General features: G+C 38.9%; 1 protein-coding gene across 12 annotated transcripts in view; it reads right to left on the bottom strand.

Annotated features, from left to right (window-relative positions):
- PTPRD (protein tyrosine phosphatase receptor type D) overlaps positions 1-27,912 on the bottom strand; it is a 506,304-nt gene that overhangs the window by 140,463 nt on the left and 337,929 nt on the right. For 3 of the 12 annotated variants that reach the window (XM_059656670.1, XM_059656675.1, XM_059656674.1), the window contains 6 exons: positions 25,403-25,990; positions 24,866-24,966; positions 23,771-24,030; positions 12,192-12,282; positions 6,660-6,869; positions 685-845 (listed from right to left, as the gene is read on the bottom strand). In XM_059656670.1, coding sequence (XP_059512653.1) covers positions 685-845; positions 6,660-6,869; positions 12,192-12,282; positions 23,771-24,030; positions 24,866-24,966; positions 25,403-25,990 — 1,411 coding nt within the window. The remainder of the gene's footprint in view (positions 1-684; positions 846-6,659; positions 6,870-12,191; positions 12,283-23,770; positions 24,031-24,865; positions 24,967-25,402; positions 25,991-27,912) is intronic. The other 9 variants (XM_059656671.1, XM_059656676.1, XM_059656677.1 and 6 more) reach the window with 6 other exon arrangements.

Raw genomic sequence — 27,912 nt, 5'->3', positions numbered from 1 at the left:
GTTTGTGCCCTAGTTGTAATCAGAGACACTAACACAGACTGATATTTGGGAGTATAAAACTGAGGTTATTTTTATAAAAAGAAAATGGTACTTCACAGTCCTCTTTGGACACAAGTGAGGATTCAGTATTGAAAATGTGGAATAGGGGTTAGAAGAAAAGCAGCAGGGAAAAAGGTTATGTGCCTCCTCTAGTCCTCAAATGCTTGCTCCCTGGCTGAGTTCTGAGAAACAGCTACAGGAAAAAATCTCAGCACAACGTGCAATGTCAGCTCTGAAATGGACACAGATGTGCACATCTGTAGTTTCAGGAACCATGCTGAAACCGAGCAATTAATCATTTAAAACAATCAAATGCAAGCTTGTGTGTAATCATCTACCTGTGAATGTGCTAGTGTCTCAAATGTCATGCACAGTGCTCATACTGCATGAAACACTCAGGAGACAGAGGCTAGGACTCGGGCATGCTGGGCAACAACGTCTATACCGCACACACCGAATGGGATTACAAATCGTGTAGTTTTTACATTCCGTTCTAACTCTAATGCAACCACATTCCAATGATTCGTGGAGCTACAGTGAAGTATTTCTACTAAAATCAACCACATAATGACCGCAGAAGGATTATTAAGTCTTCAAATATAAGAGAGCCCTCAAGATCACAATAGAAATATTGGGCACACCTACCTTTTATAAAGAAGAATGGCTATAACAATGCAGATGATAAAGACCACCGCAAGGACAGGGCCTACAACCCAGATTAAGCCTTCTTCTTCATCGGTGATTGGCTGTGGATCCAGATCCATTGACACAACAGGGTCGGAGTAGGGGCTGGTTGCATACATCTTCTGAGGAAAAACAGAGTCTATGTTAGTTACCAGCTAATGTCTTCCTGGTGTATATCTTTTGCATTAAAAGAGGCAAAAATCTGAGATAGTGGATTTGATAGTGTGTGAAACAATGTTAGTAAATAAAAAGGAAGAGAGGGGAGAGGAAAAGGGGAGGACGGAAAGAGGGGGAGTAAAGAGGCTTGGCAATTTAAATTTCCTTATATGGTGAAGTATTTTATCATAAAATCATGTTAGATAGTATAAATTACTCCAGATATACTTTTTCATTGGGGTCTATCTATGGCATATTAAGTGATTTATGAAGTATGGTACTAGTAATTAACCAGTGTGCCAACGTGTTCCATGCTATGTGAAAATCAACAGGAATAATTAACTCCAGCTCTCAAGACATTCACTCAGTTAAGGAGACCACATTTATAAACTAAACATTTATAGAGCAAAATATTACTATTTAATTAAATGTTAAATTACGTAAGTCATCCTTAATACTTAATGTATATTAGTTAGGAAATAGAGGCCGAATAATGGACAAAGTCTACAACTTTGGAAGAGAGGTCCAATGTCCAAATTATAGATGCAAGATGTATGAAACTGATGCTATGGCTTTCCAGAACATAGAATTTTTACAACTTAAAAGGATTTAGCAGTTCCCATTCAATTTTATTACAGCAACTGTGATTGTTTCCAACTGATACAGAAAAAGGGAACCCTTATACAGTGCTGGGGGGAATGGAAATTGGTACAGCCCTTATGAGAAAAATAGTATACTGGCTCCTCAACACATTGAAAATAGAACAATCACACAATCCAGCAATCCCATTCCTGGGTATATATTCAAGGGAAATGAAATCACCATCTCAAAAAAGTATATGCACACCTGTGTTCACTGCAGCATTATTCACAATATCTAAGATATGGAAACAGCCTAAGAGCCCTTAATTGGCTGAATGAAAAAAAAATCTGTACACACACACACACACACACACACACACACATATGCATGTACAATGAAATAGTATGCAGCCACAAAAAAGGAAAACCTGCCATTTGCAACAGCATGGATAAGTCATTCCAAGGGCAGCGGATAGAATGGTGATTGCCAAAGGCTGGCGGGAGGAATGGGGAGATGTAGGTCACAGGATACAAACCTTCAGTGATAAGAAGAATAAGTTCTAGGATCTATGTACTGCCTGGTAACTATAGCTAATAATACAGTATTATATGCTTGAAATTTGTTGAGAGTAGATCTTAAGCATTCTCACCCCATTCAAAAGAAAAGATACTATGTGAGATGATAGATGTATAGATGTGCTAATTATCTTGATCTTGGTAACCACCCCACAATGTATGTGGATATCAAATCATCATTTTGTACACTTTAAACATATACATAATTATATATGTTAATTTTTCCTTAATGAATTTGGAAAAAAAATAGTTACTCAGTGAAAGAAAGGACTGAGCGTCTATGAATTTAGCTTTTATCATATTTTCCTGCCCTATTTTAGCCTATATTAAAATTGTTCTCTTAACTCTGCCCCCTTTTAAGGCCTTATCTTTTCCTTTTCCAATAGAGACCCACGTCTAAACGGCTGCCCCTTCTCTCCTACCACTCGCTTCTCATCTCTTCTCACTCCATCATTGGTCCGAGTCAATTATTTGCCAAATCAAATTGTCATTATTCATTTCTTACCCTTCCCGACATCTTTTCCAGATGTGCTACAGTTGATCAAGCCTTCTTTAAAACTCCCTCCTCTGGTTCTCTTCATTCTGTACTCATCTAGTCCCTTCCTAACCTTGCCAACTGAGTTAATTCCTCTGCATCCATTCCATGCCAGCATTCTTACATTTTATTTTCTGCTAGTCTCTCTTCCTCTCCCTTAGCTGGCCAGGTCATCCCCAGCCTTAAATACCAACCTCTATGCAGATTACTTTCTCTCTAATGTTCCTAAACTTGGAATCTCTGCTGAGTTCCAGACCTTCATTTCCAATGCTTTCTAGAGATTCCGAAATGAATCCCCAAGTTAAGAATTGCATGTGTGTTACTTCCCTACTTCCCAGGCATACGCTCCTTCTGACCTGCCTTTTTCTCTCACCCTCTCAATAGCTAGGAATGAAACACTGCTGATTTTATATGATCTATGCCCCCCCAAGTCCATCCACTTTCTTTCCAGTCTCATGAGTACCACTCTTCTTCACGACCTCATTCTTACTCATTCAAATCATACCAAGAATTTCTTCCTTCCTTTAACAGTCTCTACTGCCAGTAGGGTAATTCTCCTAAACCACAGCTATGAAACCTTTAGGAGGCTCTCAGGCGATTCCTGAATAAAACCTAGACATCTTAGCATGGTCCTTAAGAGACTTCACAATTTGTTTTAAACTTCCTTACGACATACAACATATTCCGTCACAGCGAACTTCTTGTTTCTACTCCCCACATGCTCTATTCTCTCTCTTTAACCCTCTCACAAGTTCCACAACATTTAGTTCCGAAGTCAAACTAATTTTCAAGGCTCTGCTTAAATACTGCCTTCCATGAAGCTAACTTTCCTTAATTGAAAATAACCAATTATTCCATAATTGTAGGAAATAATCATTTTTAAAATTTTTGCCAGTCCTTTTTAATGGCATTTTTTAAAAAAATCTGTGCATATGTCTTCTTTTCTAAAGTGAAACTATAAACTTCTGGAAGACAGGGATTACATACTATTTGTGTAGCTACTTAAAGCAGCTAGCCCACAACTTTGCAATGGTGAGTTCCCAACAAATCCTTGTTGACTAAAATAAAATGTTCACCTGTTCAAATGGCTGTCATTAACAAGGTATAAAATAATATGCTCATTTATTCCAGGATCAGTAAATATATTTAAATTTTTAAGATGCATTTTAAAAATTTGGTTAAAGACATCAATTCTCAGTTTAAGTGCGATAAGTTGAGCAGTCCAGCCGGGTTTCCACATGCCCACTACGTGTTTGTTAACTAGTTTCCCTTAACATTCTCCTCACTGTGCTCAGAAAAGATATCAACAGGACTAGGAGATTTCTAATGCATCAAAAAAGACAACTACTCAGTATATTTACAATCTTCTCAGAAGCAGGTAAGAAAAAGATATGTACAGCATAAAGATTTACACAAAGGACTTGACAAATACACTAAATATCCAAGAAGCATGATTCTTCACATGCGTATAATTGTTTTGGTTCACACTTTCCCCTCTCCATTTGTTGGTCAGACTCTAACTGTTGGGCAGACAAAGGTAAGAGAGCTCTCTGACTTGAAATTCTTTACCAAGAGCCTTTGAGATAATAATATTGGTGAGCCAAGATGGAAATCTAAGCAGAGGTTTTCCCCAAGGCACATAGCTCAGGAACCAGTGATGTGTAAAGTCAAAGGAAAACAAAACCATATAATGACACCAGCCTTGTGAAAGGCAGAATTTGTTCAGTGTGTGGGGGTACCAGAAAAGACCAAACCTGTGGTCATTTTGCACCCATCCAACTATGATCTGGATATAAATCAATGGAGTGAGGTAGAGTTTCTGTCTTGTTCAAGGGGGACATTTTCTCTATGCAAATTATCAGTCTACCCTTGGTAGGGATTAGGTGGATTAACAATCATTCCTAAAATTAGAGCCTTACAAAAGGGCGGTATCACTCCTAACATTACACTAACTGAATACGAGTCTCTTCTATTAAGTAAAGGCTAGCCTGAAAATATATATGAAACATAAAAGCCATGCTGTTAGCTTTGAGAGCACCACTGAGAAAGATGAAGAAGAAAACGGACAATTCAGATAACATATTTGGGGAAAATGCTAATGACATAATGAATGAAACAGTGTGTTGACACACACAGGAGGTGCAGATGCTTCATCAATGGTGATGCATTTGAAGACTAGTAAAAACATCTAGGAGACACTAGAAATCAGAGCTCTGACTGTGGTACTAACGGCCTAATGATCTCATGAGATTTCTCCTGTTTGCTGGATTCTCTGATCTACCTCAATGGTCTGATTTCCTTTCCGAAACATCCTAGAGCTATTTAAAGAAAATTACTTTCAAATATCTATGAGTCCTTTTTAAAAAATTGAAAAGATGATTTCAACATTCTATTCCCTTGATGTACTGCCTTAGAACCTTCAACTAGAGAGAGGAAGCATAGCCGTGCATTAAAATTCCAGGAAGCCCGTCGCTTTGTTTTCAAATGACATTCTGTGCACAAAGGTAAACCAGACAGAAAGGCTGCCTTTGTGTTTTGATTTTCCACGGGGGGAACCCTTCAGTCATTTGAAGAGAAGCCCTGCTGCACATGCTCACACCTGATGTGGAGAAATCTCAGGGGTCTTATACAGTAGTGACTGGCTCAATGGAGTTGCCACACCTGTCAGTGTTAGGCCCTAATCGATGAACAGAGGGCACACAAATACCTAATGAAATGATTCTTGATGTTTATGATCCCATTGCTTCACATTACCAGCAGTGCCTGGACCAGAATGGTCATCAGTTTGAAAACAGGCATTGAAAGACACAGTTTAGAATAAGTATATTAAATGTGAACTGCCACTTCAAGAGCCACCCCCTTCCCATCTCCTCTTTCTCTCTATTTAACATTCAAAACAACTGAAGCATACAATGACATAAGAGCAAAATGAATTACATAAAAGAAGACAACTCATTATTTAGAGTACATTCGAATTCTCAGTTTTATTGACTTATTTTCTAACTTTCGGGCTTTTCTCTGATAAAGTCACTGGTAAACTGCTGCAATGAAAGAAGCTGGCTGGGCCTGCCTTTTCCTAGACTGAGCTTCCCTATGAATTGGGATAGAGAGCGCTGTGGGCTCTCTGGCAGTCATAGGAGAGTAAATACAATCACCCCCTGCTAATATGTTCAGATACCTGCAAATACCCCGTGTGTAAATGCAGAGCTTGCTCCTACTGTAATCATACAGGCTGGTGTCTACTAGGTATTATACCAGATTTTCTTAAAATAACAGCCATTTTAAAAGGATGAGGAAGGATATGTGAGGACGAATGGCTGTCACCCTCCTGTCAATACATGTGTCCCATGGAAAGGTCCCGGGAACCATGCCTGAACCATCTGGCACTTCATAGATTAGAAGTCCCCGAAGCTCCCTGCTAGAGACACGGCCCTGTTTGTAAGGAAAGCTCAAGCAGATGACCCAGCAGTGTTCCCACAGCAGGCTGCTGTTACCGCGTTAACAACAGCTCATGGAAATAATTAGGATGGATATACTAGTACCTACGCATCCCCGAATAACCAGGTTCGGGCGAAAATGTATAGAATTCCATAAGAAATAGATGGTATCCCCCCAAAAATGTATACACACTTTAACACAGATAATTCACTTAATGTTGACTCCTTTTGAGGTTTAACTGATTTGATATAATGAGTGAAGCCAGACTAAGCTCTGAACAAAGAAAATTCATCCTAAAGTGCCACTAGACATTTTTTTAATTGTAATACATAAAAGATAAAGTGTACAGTACAAAATCGGCAACAGTCGACGAACAGAGGGCGCACAAATACCTAATGGAATGATTCTTGATGTTTATGATTCCATTGCTTCACATTACCAGCAGTGCCTGGACCAGAATGGTCATCAGTTTGAAAACAGGCATTGACCAAAAAAATAAAAAAATAAAAAAAAATAAAATTGTTCATTTCTGTAAATTCTTCTAAATTTTGAAAATGAACTGTATGTTAATAAACCCTGACTTTGTAATCATTCAAAGTGAGTATACATTTTTGGGGAACACCCTGCAGATGCCAACACAGTTAACTTACAGACTCCGCGTGCTCCATCACTGCTAACACAAAGAAGACATATTCTTGACCACTTTGGAGTTGCTTGTTGGTAAATCCTCCATAATGTTTGTCATCTCCCAGGGTGAACTCCGTGGGCAGGACATCAAAGTGAGCGGCTATATATGGCTTTAATTCAACTTCTCTCCCGTAACGGAGGCTTCTGCGTTTCCTGGATATCTCTTTAAGCAGCTAAAAAAAAAAAAAAGTGGGAAATAGAGAAAGAAATGTAAACAATAATAAGCCAAGTTGATGGTAGTTTCACGGGAGAAGTTAGTTCAGGACTGGGACCAGCCCAAGGGCCACTTGTTCACTCTTCATGAAGCACATCAGCATCCCTAGAACCTCAGTTCTCTCTTGCAAATGCGTGTCTTCCTGTCAAGGTAAGAAACTGGCCTGCTATGGCAAGGCCCTGGCTACAGACATAAGACAATTAGGTCCTTTAGTGGTGTCTCCTATCATTGTCCGCCCCAGTGAAATCTTTTCAAAACGCAAGAGTACATTAGAGCTTGTCTAAAGAAAAAGCCAGCTTGAGTCATAAAAGCTTGCCAATTTGGGCTGTACTGTTACTTATGAAACAAGTACTAAACTCAGATAAAGCCACCTAAACTTTCAATTTACTAATTTTTTCAGAGAGATTAGTGCCATTTCAGATTGTTTTTAATAGTGAGATCATTTATAGGATGCAAATTCCCTCAAATCTGCAGGAATAAAATCTGATGCCTGACTTTTAACTGACAAGAATAAATAGATATTGTTATTTATTGAACAACTTCCAGCTTGATTTGCTCTTTAATTTAGGTACTTATAAAAACTTAATGACAAAATTACTGTCTACTCTTGTTTTTAAAAATCTATTCTATGATAATAAAAGGGTAATATGCTAATTAGACCGGATGTCTTTCAGGACAAAGCAGGGGCTGCAAGGGAAGCCAGGGGAAGGAAGGCCTACCCTTGCACAAATTTTGTGCATTGGGCCTCTAGTAGAAACAATAATAGTAAAAACCAAACTAATGATATCTACTTAGTGGAAAGAGACCCTAGCATAAGCAAGGCCAGACTTCCGTGATAATAACCGCTGCAGGTTGTACATATGACAAACACCAAACCTTTATGTCAGGAACTGGTAGTAAACTATAGTCTCTTCTACACAGAATTTAAAGTGTGCTCTGCTGGTTTAAAATGATAACCTAAAGAAGTGTGAAAAAGTCTCTTGGTTATATAATCTGTGCTGTTATTTTTGAATAACTTTTCACTTACAATATTCTCACATTTTCTGTGAAATTTGAGTTTATTGATATAATTAGAATTACATGAAATATAGGCTACTTGCCCTAACTGGTTTGGCTCAGTGGATAGAGCGTTGGCCTGTGGACTCCTGGGTCCCAGGTTCGATTCCAGTCAAGGGCATGTACCTTGGTTGCGGGCACATCTCCTGTAGGGAGTGTGCAGAAGGCGGCTGGTCGATGTTTCTCTCATCGGTGTTTCTAACTCTCTATCCCTCTCCCTTCCTCTCTGTAAGAAATCAATGAAATATATTTTTTAAAAAAAGAAATATAGGCTATTTTATGAAAACCATATTAGATTTAAGCCGCTAAAAAAAAAGAGGGAAATAGAGAAAGAAATGTAAACAATAATAACCCAACTTGATGATAGTTTCATTAGCTGTTTAGCAAATTTTGACCATCTGATGATAATGATAAATTCAGGTATACTAATCAATTATGCACCGTTTGGGTTATAGTAAATCAAGGCCAGAAACCTGGTAGTATCTTTCAATTCTGTTGTCAAATTTAGATGATGAAAATGACACTAGCTAATATTTATTAAGCACTTACTAGGCACTGCTTTCAGAGCCTAAACATGTTGTATTAGTTAATTTACTCCTTATAATAAACCTATAATTTAGGCTAGTATTGTCTCCACTTGATAAATGAGGTAACTGAGGCATAATAGGAAGTGGCAATATATAATTGGACTCAATTGGTGAAATAAAATGAAATTACATGTAGGAGATTTTTAAACCATACTTTTGTTTACTTATTAGTTGCACAACATCAAGGAAATAAACCCAACAATTAAGGTAAATTGATCATCTAAATTGTTTTAACTCAGTCTGTATTTAGACAAATATAAGTATTGTACATCTGCTTTCATTATCACATGTTAGTGTGTATTTAGATTTCTTTTTCCTGGATTCTTTCTACATGTTATTTTAAAAAATCCCTAGACCATATACTTAATGCTACAGTTGAAAAGTCATTGCAAAGGTTATTGCTGATAGGCAGTAAATGACGGTCCATGATGCGGAGAAGGACAAACGCACTGCAGAGGAGCTGAACAGCTTTTTGAAGTTGGTTAATCAGAAACATTCACCATCAGTTGTTTATGTAACTGCTCCCTTCTTCTACTTCACTGGTCAAACCCTACCTTGATTTTCTTTATATTTTAGATGTAGGCAACTGTCATCATTCATCCATATCACTGTCATCCCCATGAATACCTTTTGCTAGGGCTTCTTTAGACGGTTTTGAGGAGGTATGTTAGGAAACAAAGTGTGTGCGATTGGTGCTCTTTAGAGCCAATGTGGCCATTCATTAAGGTCAAACCTGGAAAAATCAACTCTGTCCCTGCAGGTTGCTCTAATCTCTGCAGGATGCTTCCTGTGTTATACTTTAAACGAGTCATGTATGCTTAGATGGCACTGGAGTTAGCCAGTAGGAGTATGCTGGAGTTAAAACCACAAATAAGCACATTATTTTACAGCAAGCTTTTAAAGTACAATGCAATGAAAAGCTTATGATATATTCCAAGACCTGCCCTGAATGAAATGTAACTCTCATTTTAGGACTCATTCTGCCCAAGTCCATTTTGACTATCAATTTCTACTCTGCCCAGTCTGACTTTGACAATAGGAGTTCCGACTCTATAAATTTATTATGGGGAAACTGTCCCCAAACAAGGACACATGTTCTCAAAAAAATAACATTTAGAGTAAACCTGTTTAGAAAGCTTCTTTTCGTTTTTTATGGGCCTAGATGTGAGGCATACGCTGGAACTCCCCTTAGGCCACCAATCTATTTATTAATATTGTTTGTTTGAACAATTTGAATTATACACTGTTCTAAGAAAATCACTTGGTCAAATACATTTAAGAGAGGAATACTGCTTTGTCAAACCTGGCAATACTAAGATATAGATAAAATTACTACAATGCTTTTATTATCCATGGTAGGAAAAAAAATGAAAAACTTTCTGCAGGGATCAGAAACGGAATGAGTGAGCATAGAGGAGGTTGCAGCCTGCTTTCATTTGCTCCCCTCCACGGTAGTTACAAGATGTATTGGAGGTAATTCCAGAAGATATATCAAGGGCTTTGGTGTGTGTTTTTTTTATCAGAAATAATTTTCATTTTCCAGTCAATGCATATCTTATTTCTTCCACCATTAATTCTACAATGTGGTCTCAATTATATCAGTAAGAAAAGTGGGTAACAACCCATCCTGACCCCCACATTTTGAATTAATAAATGTTCTTTATCAAACTATTATACAGATTAATGTACCACAATGTGTGGGATGATTAAAATGACCCTTTGTTATGGGAATCAGCGGCACAGACCCATAGAGTTTAATTGCAAGAAAGTTCAATGTCATATAGCACTATTCTTCAATCCATTAGCATTGCTGTGCATTCTGGAGGTTGGAACCTGGCCGTAAAAGAGAATCAGCTTCATATGACTTATCACCCAATGGCTCCATCTATAAGGAAATCTTATTATTTATAACATACAGATAATGAATTATAGAAATGCAGACTTGATACCTATACGTTCCCATTAACCAATGTCACCCCCCCAATACATTTTGGAAAATAAAAAATTAAAAGTATTTGATGTCCTTGTTGGCCTGGATCTTAATTCCTTGAAAACTAAAAAAAAAGTAGAAAGACTCAAAGATTCTATAAATCATCTTTGCATTTTAAATCCAAATCCAACTGAATTTTATAATTCATCTGAGAATTGATAAAAAATAGTAAAGAATATCTCAGGATTAACTGATTCATAATGTTGACAGAAGACCAGCTGACCATTTTCCACATTCAGACGAAGGATAACTATTCCTCTAACATCATGGGAAAATGATTTGTTCCTTTATTATCAACAGAAAAGAATAAGATTTATAACAAATTATTTGACATTATTCAAATGATGTCTCAATTTATACTCCTCCAATGCTCATCTAATCACTAAACAGTGACACAAAAGCATAATCCTAACCTTGAACTCATCTCCCCTTCTCCACTTGAGTTTAACTCAGATACATGAAGTGGATGATGATGAACCCAAGTCTAGAGATGACATATGTCTGCCTAAAGCAGCTACCAGCCCTCACCTGTCAGATCACTGCCTCCATAGTGCAGACATGTATGAAATAAACATCACTTGCCTGGAATGCAGCTAGGGAATTTCTGCTTTTCCTTGCTCCATTTAAACTAATTTGAGGTAGGGAAAATACCTAGAAATTACAGGTTGGGTGATAATATAGGGCCGATGTTGTAAATAATCTCAATAAATTAAAATCTCCCATTCCCCCAAATGGTAGCCTTTTTACTTGCCTTCTGAACTGATTCAAACCAGCATCACATGAAATTAGCAAAGTCTCTCTTAGATTTCAAATCTGAACCCCAACCATTAACTTGCTGTGGCCTTCTGGGAAATCTGGCTTAATACTTCTGAGCACAGCTTTTTCATCTCACTAGAGGTATATAATAATTAGGTACTGTGGACAACTTCATGCTAACTTAAAGAACAACAACCAAATGTTCTTCCTGCAAAAGGAGTATAAATTAAAATGTACTCACTCTTGTGGTATGATTTCAGAAATTAAAATAATACTCATTTAATATCTGCTCTATTTTTAGCACTATTTTCTTCCTTGGATCAAAATTTTGTGATTTTTGTTGTTGCCTGCCCCTGTGGTTAAGTGTGATTTTGATTCTGATATCCTACAGAATACAGGATAAGGCAAACATATGCTAATCAGCACAATTCTGTGAGAAACTGGTCAAGGATCTATAGTGGGTCAAATGTGGAATTCTGCTGCAAAATGCAATTTAACATTTCTGTAACAGCTGCAGCTACCATTGCATTAATGAAGGGGACTTTGGAATTCATAACATTGGTGATGAAGCCTTTGCTGACAATTCACTCACCTTTTACACCTCTGCATCATGTTTTACAAAGGGCAAGGGGCAAAATACTAAAGCCAACGAAGATTAGACAAGTTGTAAGCTTTATTGCAGCTTAATGTTTTTTAATTAAAGCAAAAGGCTCTTTGTTGTGATCCCTAGAGGTTAACACACCCATAGCACTGAACTATCAGAACAGCCAGCTGACCAGCCATGCAGAAGTCAGCAACTGGATTGGATGCTGAAAGGACTCTGTAGAGAGGAGGAGAATGTTTAATAAATTAAAGAACCAGTGAAAGACACTGCCAACAAAGACACACTTACCTCATCTAATTCCATTTCATCTGGACTCTCCCATGGCTTGATAAATTTCCCACGAGATTTCTTCAAAGGCACAATTATTATGTAGTAACCTCTGCACGAGAATCGGTAGACATAAATAAGTTAGTTCAGGGAGAAAAGTAAATGGATATATCTTAAGTCTTCCACAGACCAGTGATTGAGACAGAAGGCAAATTACGGAGATGGAGGAACTTGTCCATCAATGACAAATAACCACCTGTTCCTTCAATTTTAAAAACAACATGTGTAGATATTTATGTGTGACTTCAATGAGCTTATATGGTTAGATCACCATGGTTGGCTGCTCTTTATTAGTGTCATAAACAGGATGGGAATACTTTGTTAGGACCCTGGTGCTGGACACATACAAGGCTGATGTACTGAAATTGACTAATACAAGCTGCTGAACCAAATATTTTCTATGATGGCAATTTAGAAGATAACTTTTAAAAAGGGAAATGTGTAAAAAAAATACTCTTAGTTTATACCATGCTTATATTCTGATAATTTTATTTACATACCCCTAAAAAAAGTTAAAAGCAGAAAAATTACTCATAATCAATCTTATAACAATTATATGAAGATATTAAAAAAGCTCCCCTTTCTAACTATTACATGGTAAACCTAAAGGTAAGTGTGGCAGAAATTTGGAGACAACCACTATCTAAGGGCCTTCAACATAGATCTCAATGTAATACATCTGTAGGAAGAGGCGAAAGTAACTGAGTTCTCCAAATGAGAATAGCTGACTAAAATTTAAGTAATGTTTAAAGTTACCTGTCACATATAGATGTAGGCTATTTGTAAATAAAATAAAATAAAATTGTAACTTCCATATAGTCTATACTCTGCCCTTGTATTCATGGTTAGGAACTAGTTAATATCAATCTGCAGTAGTAAGTATACAATGACTTTGCAATAATGGCTAACACATTCATCACTTCCTACTGCCCAGGTATTATATTAAATGCATCATTTCATTTTGCCCCCTCACAAATCCTATAATAGACAAAAAGACAAATTGGTAAAATTGCGGCCCCAGTTAAAGCAGATAGTAGAGGGATACAAATATATGTATATCTTAATCTTAGCAATAGTTTCCCCCCACCCCCACCCCCAAACTCCCCCTCTGTGTCACATAATACTAAGGACTCCATATATTTTGTGGAGATTTATTTTGAAAACACACATATACTTTCAGAAGAGAAGGCTGCCACGCAGGGGAAGGGCACTAACGTATCACAGAGGCCAATAGCACACACCAAAGGCCGCTTCCCACTGATCTCAAAGCAAAGCCTGCAATCAGCTCAGCACACCCTCCTTGGTAAAGAACACCGTTTCCAGAAATGTCCCGTGCGGTAACCAGTAGCCTATGTGGCTGTGGAGCACTGGGAATGTGGCTAGTCTGAAGTGAGGTTTGCTCTCAAATATAAAAGACATGGATTTAAAGACTTAATATGGAAAATGAATGTAAGTATCTCAGTAATAATTTTTAATAGTCATCATATGTCAAAATGATAATATTCTGGATACGCTGGGTCAAATAAAAAATTAGTTTCACCTCTTTCTTTGTACTTCTCCCGTAGCGGCTAGAAAATTTAAAAATCTCACATGTGGCTCTCGTTATATTTGTTGGATGGTACCATTCTAGAGCATTCCTATACAGAATGTGGCATCTGGAGATCTCTATGGCCCAGAATTCGGGCTCTGTCACCAGTATGCTGTGTGATCTCGGGCTGGTCATGTAACATCCCTGAATCTCAGCTGTATATTCTGAAAAAATGTGACTTGGGGTGGGGAGCACAAAGAATACAGTATACAGGTAATGTGTTATGGAATTGTGCACCTGAAACCTGTATAATTTTGTTAACCAGTGTCACCCAAATAAATTAAATAAAAAGATAAAAAAGAAATTAAAATAATACCAGACTTTTTATTTTGGGGGAAATACAAGCAAATTTATACAAAGCACTTAGCATAGTGTGTGGCATACTGCACTAAATGGATGCCACCTGCTTCTGGCTGATACTGACCATCAGGGTGGGAGAGGTGCACCTCAACTACCCTATTCAGTAGGACACAGTGAAATTCCCTGAGATGCAGTTTCAAGAAGTTGACAAACTTCTTTCTCTCTAATCGAGAATTCTATGACTATACCTGAGCCCTCTCTCCATGGTGCTCTGAGCAGCTATCAACAGACTCACAAGATCACATCACTCAGCCATTCATTTTCTTTCCTACAAATAATCATGATGATCCAGGAGGGGGAGGAGAATGAAGAGTTGGCGTGTGTGAGAGGGTAGTGCCTTTTATTTTTAATGACCCAGAGTAAGCTTCCTACTCTCCCGGTCGTCCCACCACCTGAAGGATTTGCCAAACAAGTCCATCATGTTAAATGAGCACTGAGGGGAATGACAGGGGATGCAACCGAGCGTAGGAAATAACGCTGCAGATGTGCTTGATAAACACACTTGTCAGGGAACCTCCTGCATTTCTCTACCAATCATGCACAGTCAGGACAGGTTCTCTTTGCCTAAAGCGACGATAATGCACATTGTCACAGAGCTCCCATTGTCCTCGTTCAGAATCATGCAAATCAAGGTGAAGCTGATAAATTCTATTAATTTTTCTTTCTGCTTTCATACTTCGAGTTGCCAATCTTGTACATGAAAAAAAGGAATTCATTCTTCTGCAGCACTTCCCAACTATTCATATTACTTGCAGTTGGGATAAGAATTGTACAGCTCCTCTCCCCACTTAGTAATTAATTGTGTGGCTGGATATGATCTCCACTGATCTCTGAAGCATTCATCTACAACAGTCACAGTGGAGCCTGCTTCAAAGCATCTCCCTTCTCTCTCTCTCTTTTTAAAATTGCATTATTTTTTAAAAATGTTTTTACTGCTTTCAGAGAAAGGAAGGGAGAGGGAGAGAGAGAGAGAGAGAAACATTGATGAGAGAGAAGCATAGATCAGCTGCCTCCTGCATGCCCCTACCAGCGATCCAGTCCCCAACCCAGGCATGTGCCCGGACCAGAATGGAACTGGTGGCCTCCTGGTGCATGGGACAATGCTCATCCAACTGAACCACTCTGGCCAGGCTCATAGCGACTCTTGTCCGGTGAAAGAAATGGCGTGGAGTGTTGCGAGTTTGGAACTCCATGTTACAGAATGTCTCGCCTGGGTCTAAGTTCATACATTTCAACTTTGTTCTCTGCAACTGTGGTTTTGTAAACACCCATGTGGTTGCTTTTCCTGAAACCTAGATTTCCCCAGAATATACTGCTTCCCTTGAAGTTTCATGTGATGGCTGTTTATTCATTCCTCCTCCCCACCCATGAACCTCAGGGTTAGGACTTGGGGTTTCTTTTCTAGGACTGGCCCATGAAACACCACGGCTCTCAGATCATTGAGCTCTGCCTTTCAAAAGCCAACATCCTCCACTCTACCATGGCTGAAATCTGCGATAGCCTTTCTCTGTGCCTGAATCCAAGGAGCTGAACACAGCCTGAGAAATAACGCATAGGGCAGAAGGATGCCATAAATTCATAATCAGCGAACTCCAGCCCTCAATACTGCCTGGAAATAGACCACAACTTCTTTAGTTGCCCAGACCTTCAATTTTACATGATAACATTTTCAAACTTTCTCCCCTGGCCTCAAACCTTAAACCTCCTTATCTTCCCACTAGAAGATGGCCTTATCACTAATATACAGAGAGAATAAGAGCATTCAGACAATAATTCCCTCCACATCTGTCTACCAGACTGCAAGCCTACCTAGGTCTGTACACAACCAAAATCTTTCCTTCGGGTGGATCAGGAGGACTGGCTCTATGTTTTAAGGCCAAGCACTCTTTCTTGCACTGGTTTCCATCATTTCACTCTGAGGAAGTTTACCATATGCTAGCGATTTTCAACCTTTTTCTTCTCATGGTACACATAAACTAATTACTAAAACTGCAGCACACCAAAAAAATATATATAATCTGACAAAAATATATATACTTTTTTTTTTCATTCATTTACACCAGGTGGCTATTGTTGTGTTGGCTGTTGTCATGCTATTTGATAATCTAAGGGAAAAGAGGTCAGTGCCCCTGCCTAAAGAGTCGGGTATTGCATGTTTTAAAAATTCTTGTGGCACATCAGCATCCACAGCACAGCGGTTGAAATTCACTGCTGTATATCACACCTCTTCTCGTTCTCATATATGCATACCTCAGCTTCTCCCACCTCATTGGATCCTATACATTTGCTTCCAACCTTATATAAATATCTGCCATTTAAAAATAAAGCAAACCACATCCCGTTCCAGTCATCATTCCTTCTCCCTCCTACCCCGTACTGTCCAAATTCTGAGACGCGCTGTCTGTTCTTGGCGTTCTCCATTTCTTTACCTTCCATTCACTTTCTGGTTAACGAGGCTCCTGCCTCATTAGCCCACCTCCCTGCCCTTGCCAAGGTGTTCGGTGACCTCAATCATGTTACATGAAAAGGAGAATTTTTGACCCTCTTCTTTCTTGATCTCTTAGCAGAATCTGACAATGTCGATAAGACCCTCTCAGTGTTTTCTGTGTATCTAACTCTCCTGGTTCTATAGTTATATTCCTCCGCACATTACCCTTGTTTCCCTAGCAGGATTTATCATCTGTTACCCAGCAATTAAATGATAGAGTTCCTCTAGGCTCTGGCCAAGGACTCCTTTCCACTCCTCTCCCTCTGTCATCTCATTCCAGCACAGAGCAACATTTATTACCTGCATGCAAACGATTTACAGACTCACATCTTCAGCCAGAATGCTCCTCTGAGCACGTCAGGTTCATCCAATTCCAACTTTAGGTCTCCATTTCTATGTCACAAAAGTACTTCAAATTTACTGTGATTAAAGCAAACAAAAAAAATGCCTCCAAAATAAATCCTCTTCCAATAACAACCAGGATCCTTTTTGTGGAACAAGCTCTAACCTAGGTGTTTCCCATTAACAATCTGTTCTCATTCTCTCCTCTCCTGCCCAACCTACGACCAAATCCTATGGCTTCCAAACCTTTCCCTACTGTTCACACCTCCCTTCTCAACTGTCACCACGCCAGGCTTATCCCATTGTCACATATCTGGATTGTTCCTTCCTCTCCTAACATTCTATCACTATAGAGTTTAGAGCAGTGGTTCTCAACCTGTGGGTCGTGACCCCTTTGGTGGTCTAACAACCCTACACAGGGGTCGCCTAAGACCATCCTGCATATCAGATATTTACATTACGATTCACAACAGTAGCAACATTACAGTTATGAAGTAGCAATGAAAATAATTTTATGGTTGGGTCTCAACATGAGGAACTGTATTTAAAGGGCCAGAAGGTTGAGAACCACTGGTTTAGAGCCCTATTGTTCAGTCTCCGGCCAAACCATATGATCTAAAAAAAAACTTTTTTAAAATGAAAAAAAAAAAATTGCTTTTAGAATTAGGTCAGCTTATAAACGAGTGAAATTAAACTCCACACTCTGCTTTGCCTGTCTGACTCCATTTTAGGCTCAAAACACCCTTTTCAACAATGACTTTAGCTAATAGGCAAATAAATAACCTCAGAATAAATATATTTAGAAAGCCCTTGACTACTTACAAAGTAAGCTGCGTTTTCCCACTATATTAGATTTAATTAGATAAGTTAAATCTAACCTTCAGAATTTTAATTATATTAAGTAAAGTTTTACTAATTCTATTTAATATGTTATCATCAAGGGGCCCAGCTTCACATAATTATACGGGAAGCTAAGCTCTGGCCTTGGTGGCGGTCCCACTTCAAATTCAGCCGGGCTTTTTGTATCAGCAGCCTGCATTAACATTCTCAAACTCGTTATTTTACTGGGAGGTCAAACTCCATCTCAGATTCTAATAAAGAATGCTGTTCTTTTCATAGCTTTTTTTTTTTCCTACTATACCCTATAGTCATTTGGGTATATATCGTTTAAGTAAAATTAATTTTAACATAGACAAACCAAAGCAGGTTGAATGGTTTTTCTGGTTTCCACGTTTAAATTAAGGTTTTTCCACCTTTTTAGCTCTGTGCTGTCAGAAAAGTTACTGAATTATCATAAGCCTCATTTTCCTCATGTGTAAAGGGGCAGGTGATAATGCTGACCTGTGGGGAGCCTCTCCCTTTACCTCTCATCTAAATTCTCATGGCAAACTGCTGAGTGACACTCACACGTTTCCATGATCGGTGGCCATGCGCACATGCCTGGCTGCTCCTGGTATTAACATTTGCCTGGGCCAGTCCTGTCAATGCCTCCTTGCTGTGGGGTGCTCGATGGTCTAGCAGTTTGGCCAATTCCTTGCTTGGCCAATGAATTCTATGGCCGTGGATCCACATGTGTGCTCTAGAGCAGCGGTCGCCAACCGGTGGTCCGTGGACCATTGGTGGTCCGTGAGGTCCGAAAGTTTGGCAACCGCTGCTCTAGGGCCAGACAACCTGCATTCAGATCTGCCTTTCTGATTCTGCTATGGCGTCACCAGGGCAAGGTAGTTCCTCTTGATGCTTCCTCAGCTTTATAATGCAAGGCACTCTTCCTATGAAGGTTCCATCAGTTACTGTGTGCCCTGTCCTTCTAAACAGCACTATCAACTCTCAGCATCAACTCTCTCTATGACCTTGGCCAGCCTGCTCAGACTCTCTGGGCCTCACTTTAATTCATCTGTAAGTGGGGAGAAGGACGCCCACCGCACAGGGTGACGGTGAGGCTTAAATGAACCCCCCCTAGTATCTTCAGTTCAGTGTAAAGCACTTTACAAATGCAAGCCTTTACCACCTCAATGACAACATGTGATGAATGAATGATTTCTCATTAAAAATTAAACAGGTAATATATTACTTCATTAAGTTGCTAATAGTGGCGGCACACATTTTATGAAGCAACATTGTAAGCCATGCTTCCAAGAATATCTTCTTTTTTAAAAGAAGGAAAAGCAGAGAATCTGAAAGCCAAATTAGCAAGACCAAAGAAATGTAAACTTTCATAAAATACTCTCCTTCCTCATTTCTGTGTTTCATAAATATAAAACACTACAGTGAAATTGACTTATATTAGGTACCTTCTCTTAATATAATCTGCGTGATACACTTTTTTTCTTTTTTTTTTTTTTTTTTTTTACCACCCAGACTAAACTCCTGCTCTATAAACCCACAGACGTTTTGACCACAACTTGCTCCTGAAACACTGTGGGCTTGCTAGAGTTTTCAGACTGGCCTCCTGCCTCCTAAAAGCACTTAAATAGAAGGTTGAAGCCCTACAGAATTCCGGGCACCAGAACCTGCTGTTTCCTGGGAAATGTGACCTTTCCCGGAGGGAGCGCCTCTGCTTCTCCAGAGAGAAACCAAGTGTGGGCCAATTCCGAAGCAAGGAGCTATGTCCGCTTACATTTCCCAGGGGCAGATTGGTGCCTAAGCGGTGAGGAGCTGGGGGCAGTGATCAAGACCTGCCAATTACTGTGGCTGGAAATGAGAGAAGCGTGGTTTCTGTTGATAAACAAAACAGCTCTTCAATCACCAAAGTTGCATTTGGCTAGAAAACAAATGGGAAGCATTTTTCTAGACAGCATTCACCTAAATAAAAGTTAGCAACCCACCTAAAGGTCTGGAATCAATTGCTTTCTCCCCTCATTTCACCCATAAAATACTGAACAAAAAGCTACATTCCTCTCTAATTTCTGTACTTGCCAATTACTGGCAGTGGCACTACGAGGCACACAGGTTCTTGTGATATGTGGCCATCCCACTTAAACCAACCTGGAAGAAAGGATGGGCAACTTTACGCTGTAGGAAGCCCCCAAATATAAATTATCTAGCTTTTCTTGCTGCTTTTTTTCTAACTGGAGATTTGCTCTTTCATTTCTTATAGCTCTGGTCCTTTTTCCACTCAAGTACTTTTCTAATTTAGTCTTTTGCTCTTTTCCCCAGAGCAGCTAGAATATTTTTTTTTGAGAATCTCTTTATTTCTAGAACATATTTTTTCCCTGTAATGGTTTGGCTCCTTTTTCTGTTTCGTAATGGTCTCTTCTCTTTGTTACTAAATTCTTACGCCTTTTCCCTGATTCCCACTTCAAATATAGGAGGAGAAAGTAGATAAAGAAAAAGGAAGAAAAAAACTGAACAAGCTAAAGAAAAACACTAAAAAAACAAACTAGATTCTGTGATATTCTCAACTCATTCAGAAGTTGGAAAATGAAACAAAAGTCTACCACCAATGGACTAAAATGCCATTTTCCAATAACGTCTAACACATTCTACCAAGCCGATATAGTAAATATCCACTAAAGTATTTTTTCATATAAATAAAATATTGAAAACCAATAGTAAATACTACAAAATATACTATTCTCTTCTCATCTTTCAACTGTTCTTTCTCTAAATAGAAAGTGCATGTTTTTTAATGGGTTGAATTTAGAGTCCATATTTTTCCCTATTCTTTCATTGTTTGCAATTCTTTCACCTTTCCTAAATCTTTTTCACCCTTCAACACTCGGATGAGATATTAGATCCTTCCAGATACCTCTTCCCCTGACATCCAGGTTGGGCTAAATTTCTATACTCATGTTTCCACAGTACTTGGCAGACTTCTCCCATTATATTTGCATTACCTATTCTTTGTCTCTGTTCTCCCACCGTAAGATAGGGCTTTATCTCAGTCATCTCTCCCAGTCCTAGTGCTGGAAATATAGTGTGTACAGAATATATGTTCTTTGGATGCCAACTAAAAAGTCGCAATGGATGGAGAAGACATAGATGAATAGCAAATGCAAGTCTTTATCTCGATTAGGCACCATCACACATGCTGTCCTCTTGAAACAGTGTCTCCCCACCCCCACGTCACGGACCAGCTAAGTTCATGTCATTCATTAAGCCTTAGCTTAGATGTCACTCTCTCCAGGACCCCTTTTCCTACTAAAGCAGGATCAGGAGCCCCTCCTGTGGCCATCTAATCTTTGGAACCACAGTACTCCACTTCAACTGATCTTTTTACATGTCCAAATTCCCTAATTAACCATGTTGTGTAATATCAGTGAATAAGTCTGCATTAACCCACTAAACCCTTGAAACATTGACTGGCACTATGGTGGGAGATTAAAAAAATCAACAGAATATTTAAACAAATCAATGGATAAATATAAACTCACTTTTATATTAAATTTTGTTGGAATAAAAATTGTACTAAATAGTTCATTCTCATTTCCAATTTTATAAATGACAGAAAGAGAAGAGTGAACAAAAATGGAAACCTTATTTCTCAGTGAATTTGTTTTCATAATAATCTTTTGGAAATTTCATCATCTGCTTGAAACCATCCAATTATTTTATCGAATAAACAATAACTGAAATTTTTTTCAGGAAGGGTTGTTTCCTAAATTTCACAAATACTCCAATAATAAAAACTTGTTCTTTATAACTTTACTTTTTAATAGCTAATTTTTTTCAGCATATTCTTCAAGTTTTACTTTTTAATAGCTCATTTTTTTTCCCAGTCATGTTCTTCAAGTTTTCTGGAGCTTTGGAGAGTGCTTACTGTACATAATCTTTAAAAATTCCTTTGCTATGGCCCTGGCTCAATTCCCCTAACTCCCTAACAAGCTTTACTCTATGTTTGTACTAGCTACCTTCTTCCTAATAACTGAGACCTTTACTATTATTAGCCTTTTGCTTCATACTTTTACTTCATTGTCTCAGTGATTATCTCCTCCCATAAAACTGTTGCTGCTGTTACTATTCCCAAATGCCTATCTTTAATCCTCGTAATTTCTTTAAACCCACATCCCAAATTAGGTATTTCATTGTTACCTCAATGTAACATATAGACAAAATTAAACACATTAATTTCCTCTTGATTTTTTTTTTCATGTCCTTTGGGACAAATGGCAGCATCATTCATTTCTATGATGTTTTTCTCAAACCCCTGAGCCATCTCTGATGCTTTTCTCAAACCCCAGAGCCATCTGTGATGTTTTCCTCTGCACTGATCTCTTCATTTCATCAGCTTCCAATTCCTACTGCACCACTGCTCTGGGTTGCCTCTGCTCAGATCCACCATCACCACCTTCAGAACCTTTTTACTTGCCTAGTGTCACTAACTATGTGGTAACTCCCCAACAATTCTCTCTCTGCTGTTCCAGTTCCCACTAACATACACCTTCAGGATCCATGTTCCCTAAGAACTGTCCCAGTAATGCTGCCAGCTTGTCCCCACACATAAGGCTCTGAGGGCCTATGAACTATGTATAAATGCGTCCACTTGGCCTTCAAATCTTTCATCGCAAGTTTCATCTAATGTTGATTGTGTGAGAAAGAAGAAATGAGAAAGGATTTAGTCTTATGTTGAGCAGGAGCACAGTGTCCAAAATGCAGTAGACACTCAATAAATACTCCCTAAAATGGAGAGACGGAAACTTGGTCATTATCCAAATGGTATCATGTCACGCTACCACATAAAACCCTTTAATAGATTTTCATTGTCTACAGATTATAGTCCCAACTTCTGGGCAGGAGGTGACCCCTGTACACCTCTCCTGCCAGGCTTGCAGGAGCGCTTAGGGCTCTAGCCGCACAGAATCACTTGCTTCCTGTACGATGGGCCTTTGTATATAATCTTCTCACTCTGATTTTTTGTGTGTGTGTGTCTGCCTCTTATTTGTCCTTCAAAATTAAATTTGGAAACTTCTTTGACCCACTCCATTCCAGTTTGGCTGCTCTTGAGAATACAACTCTATCATTAACACATATTACATCTATTTCTCTGTGTCCCCCACCCTATGGTAAGCTCTTTGGGGCCAGGGATCACATCTTTTTCATTCTCCATGGCCTTCCACCGGTCTCAGACTTAATACACTTCAGTGTAAATACTTTCGTTTTCTGTTGGCTATCACTAATGAGCTGTGCTGGGTATCTATTCTATTGGTTACAACTAACTATATACAACTGACAAACTACTAATCTGACTGGATTTAATTTTCTACTGAAGGCCCACTGGCTTCTTCACTGTGCTCCATTCAACCCAGAAAACCTGCATTTTCCCCTTACATGTTTTTCCAATGTCATTCAGAATTTTAACTTTTGAAATTTCTACCTTTCAGCACATGTATAAAATACTAGTGTCATAGACTTTATTTGCTTATCTAATTCCCCAAAGTTCTTTTAGTGTTATCGTACTTTATAAGACACCCCCACAATAACTTGCCACATATCAGAGTCATTCAACTAGTCACCTTACTCCTTATATTATGACATACACTCCTTTATAGTAATGGCCATGTTCTATTTGCCGTTCTAGCTTCCCTAAGTAACACCGTTCCTGGAACATACACAATACTAAACGTTAAAATAATGAGAATCTGGGTTACAATGAACACCAGATCACAGGGCAGTGAATAAAAAAACTACAATCCTATGTAGAAGACTCGGGTACTCTATGTAGAGCAGTTTATTCTTCTATAACACTACAACACTGGGATTTAACTTTCTTTTTCTGTTTACTGGCATTTCTCTCCTTCAGCCCTAACCCTTCAATCAACTTACTTTATATTCTCATTTGCAGGTACTTCGGGCAGCTGCACGGTAATCATGCCATCCAAGTTGGTCTTCCCGATGAAGGCAGGTTTGGTGCGCAGCACGTCCGGCGCAGTCCTCGCGGTCACCCGGTGCTGCAGCCCCCCAGCACTGTTCCCACGGTTGGTCAGCACGAATGAGTACGACTTCTCAGGCTTCAGGTTGACAATTAACTTTTGTGTAGCTCGACCATCCACTTCTTCTACCATTTTCCCATCATCATAAAGAATCTAGGGAGACACCACCGATCACAGAGAGGCCAGGAATGTTTTCTAAACTCATGTGCACTTGCTTATAGAAAATGCATATCAGATCAGTTTCAAGTTCTGGATAATTTATAAGCCAATAAGTATTCACAAATTCTAGAGATTGCATCAATTTTTCACTTCATTCTTACTGTGTAATGATATAGTATGTCTAACTCTGGCGAAAATACACAAAGAAATGCACAATATTTTTTCAATTTTGACTTGTCAGTTGTATGTGACAGAAATGGAATGTGTGCAGAAATGCTTTAGGTTTCCAATGTATTATACACATCACTTTTTTTCTAAACGTTTCCATTCCTGTTCCTAACTATATTTTAACTTTCAAAAATGTTTCTCTACTCTTTATTTCATAGCCTTGTACTTCTCGCTAGCATCTCTCACTATCTCTCCATGGAGTTTAAATTCTCAACTAGAACTTAAAATGTGCAAAGAATTCAGGCCAATAAACATATTTTTTTAAATCGGTTGCATTCTATATAGGTAGAAACCATACAAACTTCTTTTTCTGGGGGAAAAACAAAAACACTAGCTTAGATGTAAAAAGTTCAACTTGCAAACACTAGGTCACCTACAAAGGAAAGCCAGCACTGGGCTTGAGCTCCTGCCCCCTCTTCGGAGTGGAAAGGCCACACAGCCCAAGTGCCAGACTCAGTCTAGTATGTGAAAGCCACAAATGAGCAAGTATGTGTTCCAGAACCAAAGCCGTCTGTTTGCTTTTTGGTAACTCACCCAGGGGGACTGCCCCTGGCCCCTCCACTTTTACCTGTGATTTCTTACACATTCGAAAACAACTTACCTTGAAAGGCATGGCAGAATTATAATTCTCGGGAATCTCCCAAGACAGCAGCACTGAGGTCTTCATTACTGCTTTGACATGAAAATTTTTTGCAAACACTGCTGGAAAAGGAAAAACAGTGTATTTAAACCACTCCTAAGAACCACGACCTGTCCTTTACCACCTTGGACCACAGGGCTTACGCTAGATGCTTTCTACTTTGATCCGAGAGAGAAGTGGTGATTTGCCTACCTGTTCAGAGCATTCACTTAAATACATCATTCTCCTAAAGATCTCTCCTTTCTCTCCATTTCGGTCAACTACATTGTGTTTTCCTTACCTGAGGACATGGGGAAGCTCTCAGCCAGACTTGGTTGGCATTCTATAACTGAAATCTAAGGCATCCAAAACATAGTAAGTTTCGCATACTTTACCTTTTCGCTTTGGCTGAACCTATTAATATGAATGGGCCGAGCAGTTATTTATAGCTTCAAAATACTGATTTCCAAAGACCGACATTCCTTTAAAGGAGGAAGGCCACAAGCAGACAAATCCTACCTTGATCCACAGGCAGTGTCCTGAACTGGACACTGGGACTATATGGCCCGGGCCCTTTGCTCGTGTGAGCACGTACTTTTACATCATATGTGGTATCTGGTTTTAAGCCACTGAGTGTCAGAGTGGTGTCAGCGGGAACAATAAGCTGCTCCATTGGGAGGAGAGGGATGTTGATATCCCTGTACAGGAGGGTATACTTGGTGATGAGGCCATTTCTCTCTGCCAGGACAGGTGGCTGCCAAGACAACTGGACGGAGGTGGACGTGGTGCCTTCCGAGTGGAGGTTTTGAGGGAATCCAGTTGGGACGTCTTCTGGGACAGAAATCTCCTTCACCATCTCCTCCCCAAAGCCCACTTTGTTTCTGGCTGAGAGCCTGAAGGTGTACGATGCTCCCTTGTGGATGTCTGTCGCTGTGAAGTGATCTTCTTTTTCAGAGAACTCAAGAGTGGTGAGCGGCTCCATATCCTTCCGGCCAAATTTTAGACGGTAGCCCTGAAGAGGTCCAAACGTGTCCACCGGGGGGTGCCACTGAATGAGAGCAGTATTCATCTGAGTGTGGCTAATCAGCAGCCGGGGTTTCCCTGGGACTGAAGCACATGGATGGACCAACTTACATGGATGTTCGCATTTCAATCACTGCTAAATGGAAACACCACTCCACAGCATTCTCGAGTCTTTATTTAAAAAGGGGGGGGGGTAATGCTTGGTCTGTATACCTTTGTGGCAATGTTCTACTTCTACTCTATTAAAGTAGGCTGAACTGCTAGAATGCGGTAATAGACACAAAATAGGAATTAACTAAATAATAATCTGAGGAAATATTTTAACATCTTCACATTTTAGACTTTCACACATAAAGGTGCATGCCACAGAGAAATGAATGAGTACAGATGAGCCAATTAGATGCAGCTAATAATAACAAGTATGACGTATTTAATTATTGGTCGCATGCAATGTACCAGACACTGCTGAGAGCATTACATGTACTGTTTCATTTGATTTACAGTCCTTACTCCCGACTACATGCTCTGATTAGTTATCTTGATTTTGGTATAATAAGAAAAGGAAACTCAAAGAGCCAGAACACTGTGCAAGGTAAGATGTGTAATAAATGAGAAAGGAATAATACAAACCCAGGTCTATTGACTATATAGGCCAAATAACTGACTACATTGTTATGCTGCTTATAAATTTACAAAAAAAGTAGCTCCAAATAACATTATTTTGACTTACTATGGCTCTAATTTGCATTTTTGTTTATACTTTACTATCCACACCAGTCATCCCCATTGAATTTTCATCTTTAATACACGGATTATGTTATGACCTACCCTATTATGTTGTTGTGAATATCAGATCAGAAAATGCATGTAAAAGTCTTCACACAAGTTTAATATTTTATTACTATTATCATAATCCTCAATAATCAAAATACTAACCTCTTATAGGAAGGGGCTAGTTTCCTGTAAATACTAGTACATAATTTATATTCTTTTCAAGTTAAGTAAGTTAGATATGTAAAGAGTTCTAATCTACTCATTCAATAGATTTGTACAACGGCAATTTTTTAATGGAGGGCAGTTATTCCTGGAATCCACGCAGAAGGACAGTGGTAAATAACACAGAGCCAAAAGGTGCTTTGAGGATAGACCAAAGATGGGGAGGAAGAAGAATATCAACAAACTTAAAACAAAGAGAAGTTGATAGGAAGAGGAAGATGGTAGAAAGGAAGGAAAGCTTGCACTAATGGGAGACTGGCAATGACAAATACTATTAAGGGGGAGAGATAAAAAAAATGAAACAAACAAACAAAAAACAACAAAACCAGAAAGATGATAAGATAATACTTAGTATACTGACCTCAGTAATGACCTGGCTAACCTGTTCATCATATATTTTAGAAAATTTAACCCCCAGTGGGATAGCATGCTTTGCCCAAGAACATGTTCATTAAGGTAAATGTATCCTTCGTCAATGAAGCAACAGTTTTGTTCCCATGTTGGGTAAGTTAATATAACTCAACTAACCCACAATACATGGGAAGAACAGTTCCTGAAGTGTAATGGCTATTGTGTGTGTGTGTGTGTGTGTGTGTGTGTGTGTTGAGAGTTGGCCCAGGAACCAAATCAAACCAAATCAAAGATTGTATACTCATTGTTTCTCAGGTAAATATGCATGCAGAGAGCTTAATCAATTAAGAAATTCTCAAGCTACAGCTCATTCATAAATTGGAGAGCTTTTAAATTATTCCATTTATAGTAGCTTTCTTTAGTTTCAGTTAGCCTTGGTCAACCATAGCCCGAAAGTATTAAGTGGAAAATTCCAGAAATAAACAATTCATATTTTTTAAATTCTAATTAGCCATGATGAAATCTTGCGCTACCCCACTACATCCTGCCCGGGACTTGAATCATCCCTTTGATGTCTCCACACTGTAGGTTAGTCACTTAGGAGCCATCTCCATTATCAGACTGACTGTCACGGTATCGCAGTGCTTGTGTTGAAGCAA

The sequence above is a fragment of the Myotis daubentonii genome, chromosome 11 (assembly GCF_963259705.1).
Source record: "Myotis daubentonii chromosome 11, mMyoDau2.1, whole genome shotgun sequence".
NCBI classification, from domain to species: Eukaryota; Metazoa; Chordata; class Mammalia; order Chiroptera; family Vespertilionidae; genus Myotis; species Myotis daubentonii.
The sequence above is the reverse complement of the archived record's forward strand: the minus strand, read 5'-3'. Positions and strand labels throughout refer to the sequence as shown.